Below are 16,474 nucleotides of genomic sequence, written 5' to 3' on the forward strand. Positions count from 1 at the left end.
AGCTTTCTTTTGAATTCTATTTGTATGGAATACCTTTTTCCATCCCCTCACTTTCACTCTGTATACATCCCTAGATCTGAAGTGGGTCTCTTGTAGACAACATGTATACGAGTATTGTTTTTGTATCCATTCAGCCAGTCTGTATCTTTTGGTTGGAACATTTAATCCATTTACATTTAAGGTAATTATCCATGTGTATGTTTTTATTACCATTATGTTAATTGTTTTGGACTTGTTTTCATAGGTCTTTTTTCTTCCCTTCCTCTTCTGTTCTCTTGTTATTTGATGACTATCTTTAGTGTTGTGTTTGGATTCCTTTCTTTTTTGTTTGTGTGTACCTATTGTAGATTTTTGGTTTGCAGTTACCATGAGGTTTTGATATAGCAGTCTGTCTGTATACAAGATTGTTTTAAGTTGCTGGTCTCTTAATTTCAAATGCATTTCTAATATCCTGCATTTGTACTCTCCTCATGATTGTTGGTTTTGATATCGTATTTGTGTGGATGATTTCCTACCTTTACTGTGTGTTTGCCTTTACCAGTGAGCTTTACCATTTGTAATTTTCTTGTTTCTAATTGTGGCCTTTTCTTTTCAACCTAGAGAATTTCCTTACACAATTGTTGTAAACCTGGTTTGATGGTGCTGAATTCTGTCAGCTTTTGCTTGTCTGTAAAGCTTTTGATTTCTCCATCAAATCTGAATGAGAGCCTAGCTGTATAGAGTATTCTTGGTTGTAGGTTTTTCCCTTTCATCACTTTTTTTTTTTTTTTTTTTATGTGGTACGTGGGCCTCTCACTGTTGTGGCCTCTCCTGTTGCGGAGCACAGGCTCCCGACGCGCAGGCTCAGAGGCCATGGCTCACAGGCCCAGCCGCTCCGCGGCATGTGGGACCTTCCCAGACCCGGGCACAAACCCGTGTCTCCTGCATTGGCAGGCGGATTCTCAACCACTGCGCCACCAGGGAAGCCCCCTTTCATCACTTTAAATACATTGTGCCACTTCCTTCTACTCTGCAGAGTTTCTGGTGAAAAAATCAGCAGATAACCTTATGGAGATTCCCTTGTATGTTATTTGGTGCTTTTCCCTTGTTGCTTTTAATATTTTCTCTTTACCTTTAATTTTTGTCAGTTTGATTAATATGTGTCTCAGCATGTTCCTCCTTGGTTTTATGCTATATGGGTCTCTGCACTTCCTGGAGTTGGGTGACTGTTTTTTTTTTACCCATGTTAGGGAAGTTTTTAGCTATTATCTCTTCACGTATTTTCTTAGGCCCTATCTCTCTCTCTTCTCCTTCTGGAATCCCTGTAATGCGAATGTTGGTGTGTTTAATGTTGTTCCAGAGGTCTCTGAAACTGTCCTTATTTCTTTGCATTCTTTTTTCTTTATTCTGTTCTGCTGCAGTGATTTCCACCATTCTGTCTTCCAGCTCACTTATCCTTTCTTCTGCCTCATTTATTCTGTTATAGATTCCTCCTAGTGTATTTTTCATTTCTGTTATTGTTTTGTTCAACTATGTTTGTTTGTTCTTTATATCTTCTAGCTCTTTGTAATACATTTGTTGTACCTTCTTGGTCTGTGCCTCCATTCTTTTTCAGGTAGATTGCCTATCTACACTTGACTTAGTTGTTCAGTTGTTCTTCTGGGGTTTTTATCTTGTTCCTTCTGTGGAATATATTCCTCTGCCGTTTCATTTTGTCTAACTTTCTGTGTTTGCAGTCTCCATTCCACAGGCTGCAGGGTTGTAGTTTCTCTTCCTTCTGGTGTCTGCCCCTTGGTGGGTGAGGCTGGTCTAGAGGCTTGTGCAGGCCTCCTGGTGCTGGTGCCTGCCCACTGGTGGGTAGAGCTGGGTCTTGTCCCTCTGGTGGACAGGGCCATGTCAAGGGGTGTGTTTAGAGGTGGCTGTAGGCTCAGGAAGACTTTAGGCAGCCTGTCTGCTGATGGTTGGGACTGTGTTCTCGCTGTATTGGTTGTTTGGTCTGAGACGTCCCAGCACTGGAGCCTACAGGCTGTTGGGTAGGGGCCAGGTCTTGGTGTCAAAATGGCAGACTCCCGGAGAGCTCATGCCAATGAGTACTCCCCAGTACTTCCACCACCAGTGTCCTTGTCCCCACAGTGCGCCACATCCACCCCCCAACCTCCCCAAGCAACCCTCCGAGACCAGCATGTAGGTCTGGCCCTGGCTCCTATGTAGTTACTGCTTTTCCCCCTGGGTCCTGGTGCTCATAAGACCTTGTGTGTGCCTTTCAAGAGTGGAGTTTCTGTTTCCCTCAGTCCTGTGGAGTTCCTGCGATCAAGCCCCACTGACCTTCAAAGCCAAATGCTCTGGGGGCTCCTCCTTCTGATGCCAGACCCTCAGTCCAGGATGCCTGATGTGGGGCTCAGAACTCTCATTCCTGTGAGAGAACCTCTACCATGTAATTATTTTCTAGTTTGTGGGTCACCTACCCGGTGGGTATGGGATTTGATTATATTGTGAATGCGCCCCTCCTACCATCTCACTGTGGCCTTTTCTTTGTCTTTGGATGTAGAATATCTTTTTTAGCAGGTTCCAGTGTTTTTTGTCGATGGTTGTTCAGCAGTTACTTGTGATTTTGGTGTTTTCATGAGAGGGGGTGAACTCAAGTCCTTCTATTCCACCACCTTGTCTCCAACATCTTCAAGATCTCAGACTTTACATTACATAAGTATTACTTTCTGAGAGTTTATAGAGCTCTAGAACATATTTGCATAAAATTAGTTGATAGAAATATCAGAATATTAATTTATTGGAGAGCTACTAATCTTAAGGAGTATTATGAATGCATGTTTTTAAAAGTTTAATTGACATTTTAATTTTCTTAACTGCTAAAGATTTTGATTTTTCTTCTCTATTTCTTAATAGCAAAACTTCTACCAGTATGAGTATATTCTTAATTTTCTTCTGACACTGAAATTGAATTCAGTTTATTGATACTGTATCTTTGTTTTTCTTCTTTTTTATTTTGATTATACCTTTCGGATTTTTTCCAATTGATTTTCCCTTTACTCAAAAATCTTACTGGTGAATTTCATTGATTATTTTTTAACCCAGCAATATTAACTTTTCTTCCACTCTACTTTATTTGGGTGTTTAGGAGTTTCAGCACACCTTTAAAAAAATATCTGTGTCATTAAATGCAATGGCTATAGTAATTCACTGTGTTTTCTAAGAGTTTTTACTCCTGATAACTGTACACATTCAAGAAATCATTTAAGGACTTCCCTGGTGGTCCAGCAGTTAAGACTCCACACTCCCAAGCAGCAGGCCCGGGTTCAATCCCTGGTCAGGGAACTAGATCCAGCATGCCACAACTAAGAGCCCACATGCTATAACGAAGATCCTGCATGCCACAACTAAAGACCTGGCCCAGCCAAATAAATAAATAATTTTTTAAAAAAAGAGAAATAATTTAGATGTAACCAGTATATCTTGTTAGATTTCTGTTGCCAACAAACATGTTTACCAGTTGAGAGTGCTAATATTTTTCTCATAAGATCCACTTGCAGGATTATTTGACTTTGCCTTCATTTAGGTTTTTTTTAAGCATAAAGTGCATTTTTTGATACCACAGGTTTGTTGAAGTCATTTTGTCTTATGATATTTTTATGGAAGTAAACATGAACATTGTGAGATAAAAATGAACTTTCATTTATTAATGGGCCCCATGACATGATTCTGTATATAGAAAATGCTATACAATTCACACACAAAAAACTAATCTGCTAGAGCTAATAAATATTTTAAGCAAAATTGCAGAGTAAAAGACACAAATATTAGTGTATTTCTATATACCGGCAATGAACACATGGAAATTAATATTTCATTTACGAGAGCATTCAAAAGAATATACTACCTAGGAATAAATTTAACCACGGGAGGTGAAAGACTTGCATATTTCTATGAAACATTACTGAAAGAAATGAAAGAAGATTTAAATAAATGGAAAGATATCCTATGTTCATGGGCTGGAAGATTTAGTATTGTTAATATGGAGTACAGCAAGATCTGTAGATCCATTGCAATCCCTATCAAAATTATAATGGCCTTTTTTTTTTTTTTTGCAGAAGTAGAAAAGCTAATCATCAAATTCATATGGAATTGTAGGGAGCCCCAGATAGCCAAAACAATGTTGAAAAAGAAAATAGAAGTTGGGGGACTCAAATTTCCTGATTTTAAAACTTAGCTCAAAGCTACAGTCATTGAAACAGCAGAGTACTAGCATAAAGATAGACTTATAGACCAATGGAATAGAATTAAGAGTCAAGAAATAAACCCAAACATCTATGGCTAATTGATTTTCAACAAGGGGCTAAGACTAGTTAATGGGGAAAGTATAGTCTCTTCAACCAGTGGTTCTAGACAGCTGGATAACCACATGCAAACGAATGAATTTGTACCCTTACAACATGGATGAGCCTTGAAAACATTATGCTAAGTGAAAGAAGACACAGAAGACCACATTTATATGAAATGTCTGAAATAAACAAATTCATTGGGTCAGAAAATAGATTGCTGGTTGTCAGGGCCTGGGAAAGGAGGAGTGAGGATATGAGTATGGGGTTTATTTTTTGAGGTGATAATGCTTTAAAATTAAATAGTGATGAAAGTTGTACAACTCTGAATATACTCAGAAGCACTGAATTGTAAACTTTTAAAAAGGTGAATTTTTTGGCATGTGAATTGTATCTCAATAAAGCTATTATTTTTTAAAAGAAGAAGAGCAAGCTTATTAGCTCAGGGGTGCACAACTATCCTAGAATATTCTCTTATTCAAGGGCCATACTCAACCCTAAATTAACATGTTTTTTCCCTAAGAACCCATCTTACCCTGTGATCTGGAGGTTCAATGTAAGTGTAGACTATTTGTTAACAGTTGGTACTTGTAATGCTTCATTATTCCTAATCTAACCAGGTAACCCCACATCATGACCAGCAGTTTCTAGTTACAATTTTATCTCTTTTTTTTCTTTTTACTATTTATTTATTTGGCTGCACCAAGTCTTTAGTTGCGGCACACGGGATGTTTAGTTGTGGCATGTGGGCTCTTTTAGTTGTGGCATGTGGGATCTAGTTCCCCGTCCAGGGATTGAACTCGGGCACCCTGCATTGGAAGCACAGAGTCTTAACCACTGGACTACCAGGGAAGTCGCATAATTTTACCTTTTATAGAAACAAAACCCATTCATCTGAGATATTTGGTATGGTATCAGTCATAATCTTGTTATCTAGATCCCTTTGGGCTACTGTGGCTTTTTTTTCTGTCTCTATTCATTTTCTTTTTTACTTGATGAAAAATATCATGTTCTTCTGAATATCCTTTGCTTTGTGATCTTAGTAAGTCATGTATTGTTTTAAATTAATAAATCCTGTATCAGAGGTCAGGGGAATAAACAGTTAATGGGTTCACTCAGCTGAAATTCAATCTTAAATTGTTTCCATATGGAGCTTTTAATTAAACCTCTTCTCAAAGGTACCACTGTTCTGATAGCATATTGAAGTCCAGCTCTTATTTGCTTTTTATATTTTTCACATTTGGAGTGAAGAGTATTTTTTTCTTATGCTAGAATAAATAAGGAATACTATTTATTGGTGTTCTTTTTCCTCTCTACAAACACTGATTTTTTTAAAAGTTAAATTTAGGAACAGATATATGTGTGTATTTACTGATAATCAACTGATTCCCTTTTCTGAACTAGAAGATGTACATTTTCATATGAAATTACAACCATGAGAATGGACAGAAGATTTATATGATGTGATAGAAATTTGGAGAGTCACACTTAGGCAATAGGGTTTCTACTGCCCACATTACCCTTTCTTAGTCTAATGCGATGGTGTCCTAGATAGAGCCATTGTCTCCAGAGCTGAGGCCTATTAGACCCACTAGGCAACATACACATGTGCCTGGGGAGTGAATAACAGGGCTGGAGAGCTGCCATGAGCTGAAAATGCATTCTGTGACCTGCGCCAGGTGCTTTTATTAGAAAGCCTTAGAATCTAGGATTCCAAAATTTTTGCTGTCTTCCGTGGATTTCTCTGAGAGGTATCTGGGGTTTGGAATTTCCTTGTCCTTCCATTAAATATTTTCTAAGAAATTCTGAACACATATCCCTTTCTTATATTGTCATTCTCCATTCTGACTCTCTGTGTGCTGCTTTTTGGAAAGTTAACTGTGAGAACTGTGATTTGTGTACTTTGCTGTGTGTATGTATACTTCAACCAGGAGTTGGGTTTTGTTTGTTTGTTTTTAAGTACATGTAAGAAACCATACACAGATTACCAGGTAGGGCTAGTATTGCAATCAGGAAGAGACTTTTCATCACTTGTCTTAGTGTTTTAATTTTTATAAGAAACATATTTGAAAAATAAAAGAGCAAGTTTTATAGAAAAGAAAGTTATACTGAGATAGAGTTTTGATGGAAAGACAAGATAATCTCTCAATGGTAGGATTTGGGGGTTTTAAATCAAACCTGAGTTTAAATGCTGGCTCTGTTTCTTTCCTTGCTGGCTTCCACTTTTTCTTACTAAGTCTGCACAGCAGCCCACTTTGGGGACTCTCTTCATCTTGCATCTAGGAAGAATCCCAATGCAGACTTCTCATCACTTTTTTGGTAGTGTGATAACAGAAAGAGCAAGTACTGGAGGGTAAAAGGAGAAATGACAAATTATAGCCAGCCTGGCAAATTCAGGATACATATTCCTTCTTCTTCCAAGCATGTCATATATTTTTTTTAATATTGAAATGCTCTTTCTCTTTTTTTAAAATATTGATTGATTGATTGATGGCTGCGCTGGGTCTTCATTGCTGTGCGCAGGCTTTCTCTAGTTGTGGCAGGTGGGGGCTACTCTTTGTTGTGGTGCGTGGGCTTCTTATTGTGGTGGCTTCTCTTGTGGAGCACCAGCTCTAGGCGTGTGGGCTTCAGTAGTTGTGGCGCACGAGCTCAGTACTTGTGGCTCTCGGGCTCTAGAGCACAGGCTCAGTAGTTGTGGTACACGGGGTTAGTTGCTCCACAGCATGTGGGATCTTCCCGGACCAGGGCTCGAACCTATGTCCCCTGCATTGGCAGGCGGATTCTTAACCACTGCGTCACCAAGGAAGTCTAAGCATGTCCTATTTTGATGAATTATACCCTTTTTTCTGTATCCCTGCTCTTCACAACGTGTTCTTCATGGTCAGCCTGATGTCCTTGCTCAAAAAGCAGCTCTTTCCATTGCGAGGCTCTAGTCTGCTCAGGGTAAAAGCATCGGACATGGTCCCACCAGAGGAGAGTCTTGCCATGATTGTTTTTAGAAAACTAAAGCACCAAGTGTGTCTTCCTCCTCCTGGTTCTGACTACCCTCTGCTCTGTCTTGTATATTTTAGGCTTTAAAGGAGATAGATGAAGTTGGGGACCTTTTGCACCTGAAGTATTCCCGTCATCGGTCAGTACCTCTATTGGACAGGCCCTTTGACGAGACTACATACGAAGAAACAGAAGACTGAGCCTTTTGGTGCTCCCCTAAAGGAACTCTTCCTCACCCAGGAGTGTGTATGGCCTTTCCAGTCCAGTTGCAGGAACCACACTTCTTGTGCAAGAGATTTCCTCAACTACTGATGGTGGCCACCTCCACTCTAAATGGTATTTTGTAAATAGTGAAAAACTGCTTCATATCCTTCCTTTGCTACATCACCTTTAAAGAAAGAGGTGACTCACTTTGCTTTTTTGTCCATTAAAAAAATGTTTTATTTTATAACTATTCTACTTGTGAAATCACACTGACCCTACCCTGTCTCTGGCTAACCACGCAGACCATTTTCCTCTCCCAGCCGCCTCACAGACGTGGGCCCATCCACAGCTCCTGCTGGCCCTGGCACTACAGCCTCGAGACTCACCTGGCCCTCCTTCCTGAGGAGCAAGTGTCTTCCACTAACTTCCAGTCCAGTTCTCAGAGGTTGCCAGCCTTGGAATCCTTGTTTAACCAGTCACGTAATCAACCAAAGCATTTTAATGTGTCTTAAGTTTAGCCATTTAAGAAAAGTAGTAAACACTAACATTGCTGAAACTCCCCCTCATTGTATATCCCTCCCAGGCCAGGAGCCTCCAAGGCTTGGTCTTACTCCATTTTGTTCTGGTCACCAGATGATACCTTCCTTCACCATCAAATGTTTCTTTGTAATGGTCACCATCTGAGGGTATGTCCAGTTTCTGGGTTCTTCCCAAGCTGGAATCTAACACTCCCACCCCCTGTTTAAAATACTTAAATGGTTTTAAAAGCACCCACATCCCCCCCGGTCAGACCTCGGTGCCGAAGCCGACTCACAGCGCACTATTCTGTGTACAAAGCTGCTCCACAGAGTTATACGCCCTCCTGCTCGGGTGAGAGGGCAGGGGTGGTGGGGAAAGGGGTGATTGCTCCTTGTAGAATGTCTGTGGTTTCCTTCTGACTGCTTTCTACTTTTCAAAATTATGACAGCTTCTGCCTGTTTGGGTCCATGTTAGGATTTCAACTGATGAAGGAGAATGTTGGTAAATCCTCTGCTCAGAAATCATTTGTCATGTTCCTAATTTAAGGATTAAAGTTTATTAACTTACCCTTTTTAGAAGATGACCCATTTAAATATCACTCTGAGTGATATTTCTCTTTTATTCTTGATGTCCTAATGCAGTTCTAACCTGGCACCTGGGGGCTTTTAGGGGCTCCATCTCCTTCCATTACCCCTTATTTTTTCCCTGAGAAATTGTGAACACTTATTTTTTGGTAAACTGGGATCCTCTATTTTGACTCTGTTTTCATACCAAGTAAGGGGATTTCTTTCAGCGAGCTTTATACTGCTTGACCAAAGAGCAAATCTGAAAATCACCATGTTAAATTTCTTGCTTTCTCCTGTTGACCAAAGCTTAAGTGAAGAGAACTTTTGACTTTTTTTATACCCAAGATCAGCTTGTCTTTTAGTAGCCATCAGGTATTATAGGGGAAGGACTGGGAACAGAATGGAAAACATTGTGTGAAAGTAGTTTTGTACATCTCTATTTTTGAAATCACTCCTTTTATTGGTAAAAATTTTCAGTCCAAATTCTCCTGGGCATCTTGTCATCAGCTGTGGTATTTTTGTGCAGATACATGTAGTGGAGGATGTAAGCAATGCTATTGTTTGTGAAGTTTTGTTTTCATGTCTTAAGTTATCTTTGGTCACTCTCAGCATCTGAGAGCCTTAAGCCCTTGAAATATTCCAAGGTTTTATTTTAATTTTTTAAAGAATAGAAAAAAGTGAAAAGAACCAAGCAGAGATGCAGGGACTGCATTTAGCATGTACAAGTTGAAGTAAAAAAGATTGTGGTAACTAAGTAATTAGTCCTGTAAAATAAAATACATTACTAACCTTTCCTGCACATCTAGGTCCTCACCATAGAACCCCATTAGAACCAGAGAGCTTTTGCACTTCAGTTACTATTTAGTGATGTAGGGTTTGCAGAAGTCACAAACTTAAAGCAATGAACTTAATGGCCAGTCTTTTATTTTGGCTTGCATGAAGTCACTGCAACTTAAAATGTCAGTTAAGTGGGCATTTAAATATATATATATATATATATATATATATATATATCACTTTGCTATGCAGTTATTTCAGGATAAATGCAGTTAAGTTACAGATTTATTTTGAAGAGAGAAAACTCCTGTGATCTCTCTAGGACCTCTCCTTTCTAGAGGATAAAACATTACACACACTGGTTGTCTCTTCTTGAAACTGTAATATAAATCTAGGGTCCAGTCATATCACAAATATCATTACTTAACCAAGCACTTGGGGAAACACAAGTGTATATAAATACTGTCATTGGGAATGAGTAGAAATCTGGGACAAATAAGTATTGTTTAGTACATGGTTTAACACAGCCTACTTCAAGAATCTGATGGGATTCGAACAGGCATCAGCTAACCATTACTACCAAGGCTCATCATCAGAGTTAGTCGATAGAGGTGTGACTAATCGTTATTACTTTTTCTCATCCCTCTTTTTATTTAGCTTTGTCTTCATCCATTTCAGGTTTATACAACCTTTTTCTGCAGATCACGTCAGAAACCAGGAAGTTTAACTAGGGGACATCAAAATCACACCCAAAGAATGGATCAAGTGGCGATGGCAGATTCTCCTCCCAGCTTTATTTTAAAAGCCTTACTGTAGAATATGGCGTACATTCTAGAGCATTGAAAGAGAATGTTCAGGCGCAGGGTCTTTGAAGCACTAAACTTTTCTCTTTGCTTTGGAAAATTTTTTCCCTTTAAAAACACATTCTGGTCTCCAGACCCCAGAGTACTGTTTGCTTGTTTGAAGAACTTCTCATCACTGTCTTAAACTTTCGTGATAGGGTGAGGATCTCAGATGGTCAGACACCTCTCTTCCTCATGTAGTCATGGAAGGTGAACAGAAATAACCCGACACAACTACTAAGGGCTGCGTGTTTGCCTTATGCCCTTTCAGAGGCCAAGGCTCTATTTCTTCCCCCATGTGCCTCTTTCCAAATTGATCAGGATCTCTGGCCCCTCGTCATACCGGATTGGGCAGCAGCACAGAACTTCTAGTCATGTCATAGGCAGTGAAGAAAGAGAATTTGGGTTCTTGTTTTATATGAATTGGTGGCAAAACCACCTAGAAAAGGTTAAATGCAATTGACTATCTCCTGGTTCTCTCTCTCTCTCTCTCTTTTTTTTTTGGCTGTGCCACATGGCATACAGGATCCTAGTTCCCCAACCACGGATCAAACCCGCGCCCCCTGCAGAGGAAGCGCGGTGTCTTAACCACTGAACCGCCAGGGAGGTCCCTCCTGGTTCTCTTGTATAAAGAATTGCTGTGCCCTGATTCCCAGGGTGTCTTTCCTGGTGTTCTAGGTAAGCCAGAATAGGTTTTAATCTGTACTTGCTATAACCCATGTGGTTAGAAAAAATGGGAAAGTTGTGGTTTTCCTTCTGTCCACTTTCATGAAGGTCAAGCACTGTTGAGTACTTCACACAGGTAAAATCATCTTAGCCCAAAGGAGTTATGAAGGAGGAGTTATGAAAATCAAAGGATTCTTCTTGGCTGTTGAGCAGCTGTTTGCTTAATCCGTTAAGCCAGTTAGTTAAAACACCTTCCACGTAAAGAAAAGCTTGTCCATTCTCTCTTCAGCTTTATCCACATGAAATGCAGTGTTCAGGCTCTTAGCCACTTGCCATGTGCCCAGATAGCTGGATTAGAAGGCTGGCTTCCTCCCTTATCATACAGAGGAAATGCCAGGACTAGCCATTGATCCCTTTGCTTTTAATGTGTAGAAAATGCCGTTGCCCCTTTTGTCATTTCTAGTGACTTCTGTTTTCTAAGCACCTTTTGCTATAGGTTGAGCCTTTTCTAGGGAGGAAACCGAAGGGGCTAGCTCAAGCCCTTATTGGAAATGTTTATTCTAATATCTCTGCTGAGTCTGAGGTATCACATTCCCAGTCATGCTTGGGACTGACTTGGGGGAGCTGTGGGCAAGGTCTCGTTTACTGTGTAGTACACGTGATAAATGGCCTTATAAACTGTGATTTTTTTTGTGGTATGAGGAGCTTATTAAACTGACCATAAAGAATTTAGTGGCTCTTAAACTGCCTTTACTGTGTTTTTAATGAAGCACACCAAAAGCTCTCTTCTTTTGGAGCAGTTATGGGGAGATTGAATGACAGGTACAAATTAGAGCAGTGCCCTGATGTGCCAAGTGTCCTGCCTTGTTGCTGTCTGCATGGATAGTGGGTCCTTCCATACACAAGGAGCCTTAAGCCCACTCAGTGTCTGCTTTTTCCAACACGGTTTCCGAGTTTCTTGTGCAAAGCTTTGTCGTTTGGCCCAGGCCTTCCAAGGAAGTGTGGGACAAATCACTGACTAGGGGGCAGTGGTGACTTGTCTTCACCCTTGATGTTAGGTCTTGTTACCTCAGCGGTGTTAATGGTTGGAACGATAAAAAGCATCCTTGATGGTTCTTCACAGGATACTAGTGAGATCACCATGTCAGCCAGCATGCCAACAGTCTTGATGATCCCTCTCTGGATAAAGGCAGCTAACATTAAGAGAAGGGGGAAAGAGATATAATAAGAATAGAGAAATACCTTATGGAGAGCCGAGCTCTTATTTTGTTGGCCCATACTTTTTCATTCCTGTAAACTGGAATTTGCAAGAGGTGCTGTGATAATCCTTCTCCAGTCCTGTAATGCTCATATAATCTGAGAAGGAGAAGGGGAAATACAAATAAACCCTTTTAAAATTTAGTATTGTGTTAAAATGTCACTCTCTCCCTTACCCACCCACCCCCCATCTCCCTTTTTTGCCGGATGATTTTTCGTTGCTGTTGTTGTTGGATGACTGTCAAGCTATAAATGATGCGTTGGGGGAGGTGTATCCATTTTGAGAGTGCCTGTTAAGAGCCGAAGGGAAACTACTTGAGATGGCTTAAGAATCATCCCATGAAATATATTGTTTTGTTCCAATAAAATACTCTGAAAGCTGTATCTGCCTTTATTTATTAAACCAATAAATACTGAGTGCTGTTTCCATGCCAGGCACTGCACTGAGCATTACCAATACCAGCAACAAACAGAAAGTTACAGTTCCTACTTTTGTAAACAAATAGGCACATGAACCATATATGTCATGTTAGAAACTGCCAAGTGCCATGAAGGAAAGGTAAAGAGCCTGATAAGATTGGAACCGGTGTCTGGTTTAGATAGGTGATAGAGGAAGCTTTTCTAAGGATTGGAGGATCTGAAAGAAAGAGTGTGGTTGATGCTCGCAAGAATGGTGAAGTGGGGCTCACCAGGAGGCGGTAGAGGCTGCCACACCGGGTGACTTGATCTTACACACTGGGGAAAACCAGTGAAAAGTTGTAAGCATTGAAAAAATAAATACCCATTTGGGACTTCACTGGTGGCGCAGTGGTTAAGAATCCGCCTGCCAATGCAGGGGACACAGTTTGAGCCCTGGTCCGGGAAGACCCCACATGCCGCGGAGCAACTAGGCCCGTGCGCCACAACTACTGAGCCTGTGCTCTAGAGCCCGCGAGCCATGACTACTGAACCCACGTGCCGCAACTACTGAAGCCCGTATGCCTAGATCCTGTGCTCCACAACAAGAGAAGACACCGCAGTGAGAAGCCCGTGCACCACAACAAAGAGTAGCCCCCCCTCGCCACAACTAGAGAAAGCCCATGCGCAGCAACAAAGACCCAACGCAGCCAAAAATAAATAAGATAAATTTTTAAAAATTAAAAAAAAAAATACCCATTAGCATGCTTTTTTGTAGACAATGACAAGTTGATAAAATTTATGTGGAAATGCAAAGGACCTAGAATGGTCAAAACAATTTTGTAAAGAAACTTACACTACCTGATTTCAAAACTTTGTACAAAGCTACAGTAACCAAGACTGCAACTGGCATTAGATTAGTCATACAGAACAATAAAACAGAATAGGGAGTCCAGAAATAGACCCACAAGTGTATGGTTACTGGGCTTCATCAAAATGAAAATTTCAGAAGACAGTGTAGTTCGCAGACTGGGATAAAATATCCACAGTACATATATCTGACAAAGGCTCTCTATTTAGAATATATAAAGAATCCTTAAAGCTCAATAAGGCAAGATTAAATTAAAAATTGGCAAAAGATTTGAATAGACACTTCACAAAAGGAAGTATACTAATGGCCAATAAACATGCAGAAACGCTCAATCTCATTGGTCATTAAGGAAAGGCCAGTTAAAATTGCAATAAGATTCTACTACCCACCCTCTAGAATGGCTAAATATAAAAAGAATTACAGGGCTTCCCTGGTGGCGCAGTGGTTGGGAATCTGCCTGCTAATGCAGGGGACATGGGTTCGTGCCCTGGTCTGGGAAGATCCCACATGCCGCGAAGCAGCTAGGCCCGTGCGCCACAACTACTGAGCCTGTGCGTCAGGAGGCTGTGTTCCGCAACAAGAGAGGCCGCGGGCTTCCCTGGTGGTGCAGTGGTTGAGAGTCCGCCTGCCGATGCAGGGGACACGGGTTCGTGCCCCGGTCCGGGAGGAACCCACGTGCCGCGGAGCGGCTGGGCCCGTGAGCCATGGCCGCTGGGCCTGCGCGTCCGGAGCCTGTGCTCCGCAACGGGAGAGGCCGCAACGGTGAGAGGCCCGCGTACCACAAAAAATAAAAAAAATTAAAAAAAAAAAGAGAGGCCGCGATAGTGAAGAGGCCCGCGCACCGTGATGAAGAGTGGCCCCCGCTTGCTGCAACTAGAGAAAGCCCTCGCACAGAAACGAAGACCCAACACAGTCAAAAATAAATAAATAAATAAATAAAAGATTACTGCAAAAAAATTACAATACCAAGTGTTGACAAAGGTGGGAAAGCAAAATGGTACAGTCATTGGAGAAAACAATTTGGCAGGTTTTTGACACGATTTCACCCGAGAAGTGAAAGCATGTCCACAAGAAAATTGGCACTTGAATATTCATAGCTCCTTTATTCATAATAGCCCCAAACTGGAAACAATCCAAATGCTATCATAGTTAATGGGAAAAGCAGCAGAATGGTCCTATGATGAATACTACTCAGCTGTGAAAAGGAACAAATTACTGACACCTACAGCTAGATGGATGAACCTCAAAACCATGCTCAAAGAAAGACGCCAAACAAAAGAATACATGAATGTGACTACACGGATACAAACTTCTAAAAAGGCAAGACTAACCTATGATGACAGAGGAGAAGTGCTTACCAGGAGCCAAGGGTAGGGAGGTAGGGATTAACTGTACAAAGGGACTGTTAAAAGATAATTTTCAAAAACGAATAAAATCATGACTCTCTTACAGATGTAAAAATGAAAGATTTTATTTAACTCATTAATGAGAAAACTGTTAAGGGTATTACAGCCAATTCAAAGGAGATATTGAAAAACAAACTTTATAGATCAGGAATACTGAAGTGTGAATGTACAAATGAAGACAAAACTGATTTCTTCCACACTGGGGGAGAGAGGTCAGTCGAACCTCCACAGAACAGGACAGAATTTGCATTTATATAGACAAGAAGTATTTTGCTTTGCTATTTGTTACCTACAACCTACAAAGTTGTAAAACAGCCCCAAGACAATGAAATAACTCAAAAGGATGCACTGTATGTAGACAATGCATTATTTTCCACTGAAGCATATTTATTTTTCCTGCAGTGCACAGAAGGATATTGAAGTGATGAGAAATTTCTAAGTCATGATGGTGGTGGTGGTTACCTGGATGTATACATTTGTCAAAACTCATTGAAATGTACAATTAAAATAGGTGTGTTTATTGTATGTAAGTTATATCTCAATAAAGTTGATTTAAAAGAAAATCACCAACAGCATTTGGGGAGGAGAGAGTGAGAACGAGTAGATATAGCAGGACTAAGCGGGAGGCTGTTATAGCTGTCCAGGTAAGGGGGAGAAGGGCTCCCGTTAGCGGTAGTTACTGACTTGGAGACAGATACACATGAATGAATGAATTCCTTATTTTCAAATTCCATGTTTAATCTGGGGGAAGGTTCAAAAGTTTGATGAAAAGATAAACTATTCGACTGGATGTGAAAATAGTTTTACCAAAAAAAATCCTATAAAACAACACAGTGGCCTCGCATTTAGTAAAAGCAATATGACGTAGCAGGTTGCTCAAATGCTAGGTTTCTTTGGGCTAATATTTGAGTGTTTACCATGTACCAGGCATCTTATTAGGCTGAACCACATGAAATTGCCAACATTTGACCCTTTTGACCCAGAAAGTGGCAACTTCATGTAGTTCATCCTACTATAAGTCCTTAGATTCTTATTTACTCCTCACACCTGTGAGGTGGGTAGCCCCTCCCTACACCCCACACTTTTACAGATGACAAAAGCACCCACCAAGGGGTCAAAGAATTTTCCCAATAATATCACCTTCTTAGTAAATGATAGAAGCAGTGTTCAAACCCCTGTGGCGGACTCCAGACGGGCATTGTAACTAACCCCTGTGATGCACTATTCAAAACACTGCAGAAGGACTTCCCTGGTGGTGCAGTGGTTAAGAATCTGCCCGCCAATGCCGGGGACATGGGTTCGAGCCCTGGTCCAGGAATATTCCACATGCCGTGGAACAACGAAGCCCGTGCGCCACAACTACTGAGCCTTGTGCTCTAGAGCCGGCGAGGGGGCGCCCCATGCCACAACTACTGAGCCCGTGCGCCTAGAGCCTGTGCTCCACAACAAGAGAAGCCCGCGCACCGCAACAAAAAGCCCCCTCTCGACGCAACTAGAGAAAAGCCCGCATACAGCAACGAAGACCCAATGCAGCCAAAAATAAATTTATTTATTTATTTTACAACTGCAGAGTCCTGGGCAGTGCTGTTGGGGATAGGAATGGTTTCTTAGAAATGTGCCCAGTCTCCTAAGAGTTTCTAAGGCTAAACCCAGATTCCAAATTTTACCC

General features: G+C 40.9%; 1 protein-coding gene and 1 long non-coding RNA gene across 2 annotated transcripts in view; one reads left to right on the top strand and one right to left on the bottom strand.

Annotated features, from left to right (window-relative positions):
• Positions 1-12,514, top strand: part of SPTLC2 (serine palmitoyltransferase long chain base subunit 2) — a 109,411-nt gene extending 96,897 nt beyond the window's left edge. Inside the window, exon 12 of the mRNA XM_059057626.2 lies at positions 7,382-12,514. Coding sequence (XP_058913609.1) covers positions 7,382-7,501 — 120 coding nt within the window. The 3' untranslated portion in view covers positions 7,502-12,514. The remainder of the gene's footprint in view (positions 1-7,381) is intronic.
• Positions 1-16,474, bottom strand: part of LOC136793776 (uncharacterized) — a 74,498-nt gene that overhangs the window by 56,804 nt on the left and 1,220 nt on the right. Inside the window, exon 2 of the long non-coding RNA XR_010839453.1 lies at positions 12,118-12,231. This is a non-coding gene — a long non-coding RNA (uncharacterized lncRNA). The remainder of the gene's footprint in view (positions 1-12,117; positions 12,232-16,474) is intronic.

Source organism: Kogia breviceps, chromosome 3, assembly GCF_026419965.1.
Source record: "Kogia breviceps isolate mKogBre1 chromosome 3, mKogBre1 haplotype 1, whole genome shotgun sequence".
Lineage (NCBI taxonomy): Eukaryota > Metazoa > Chordata > Mammalia > Artiodactyla > Physeteridae > Kogia > Kogia breviceps.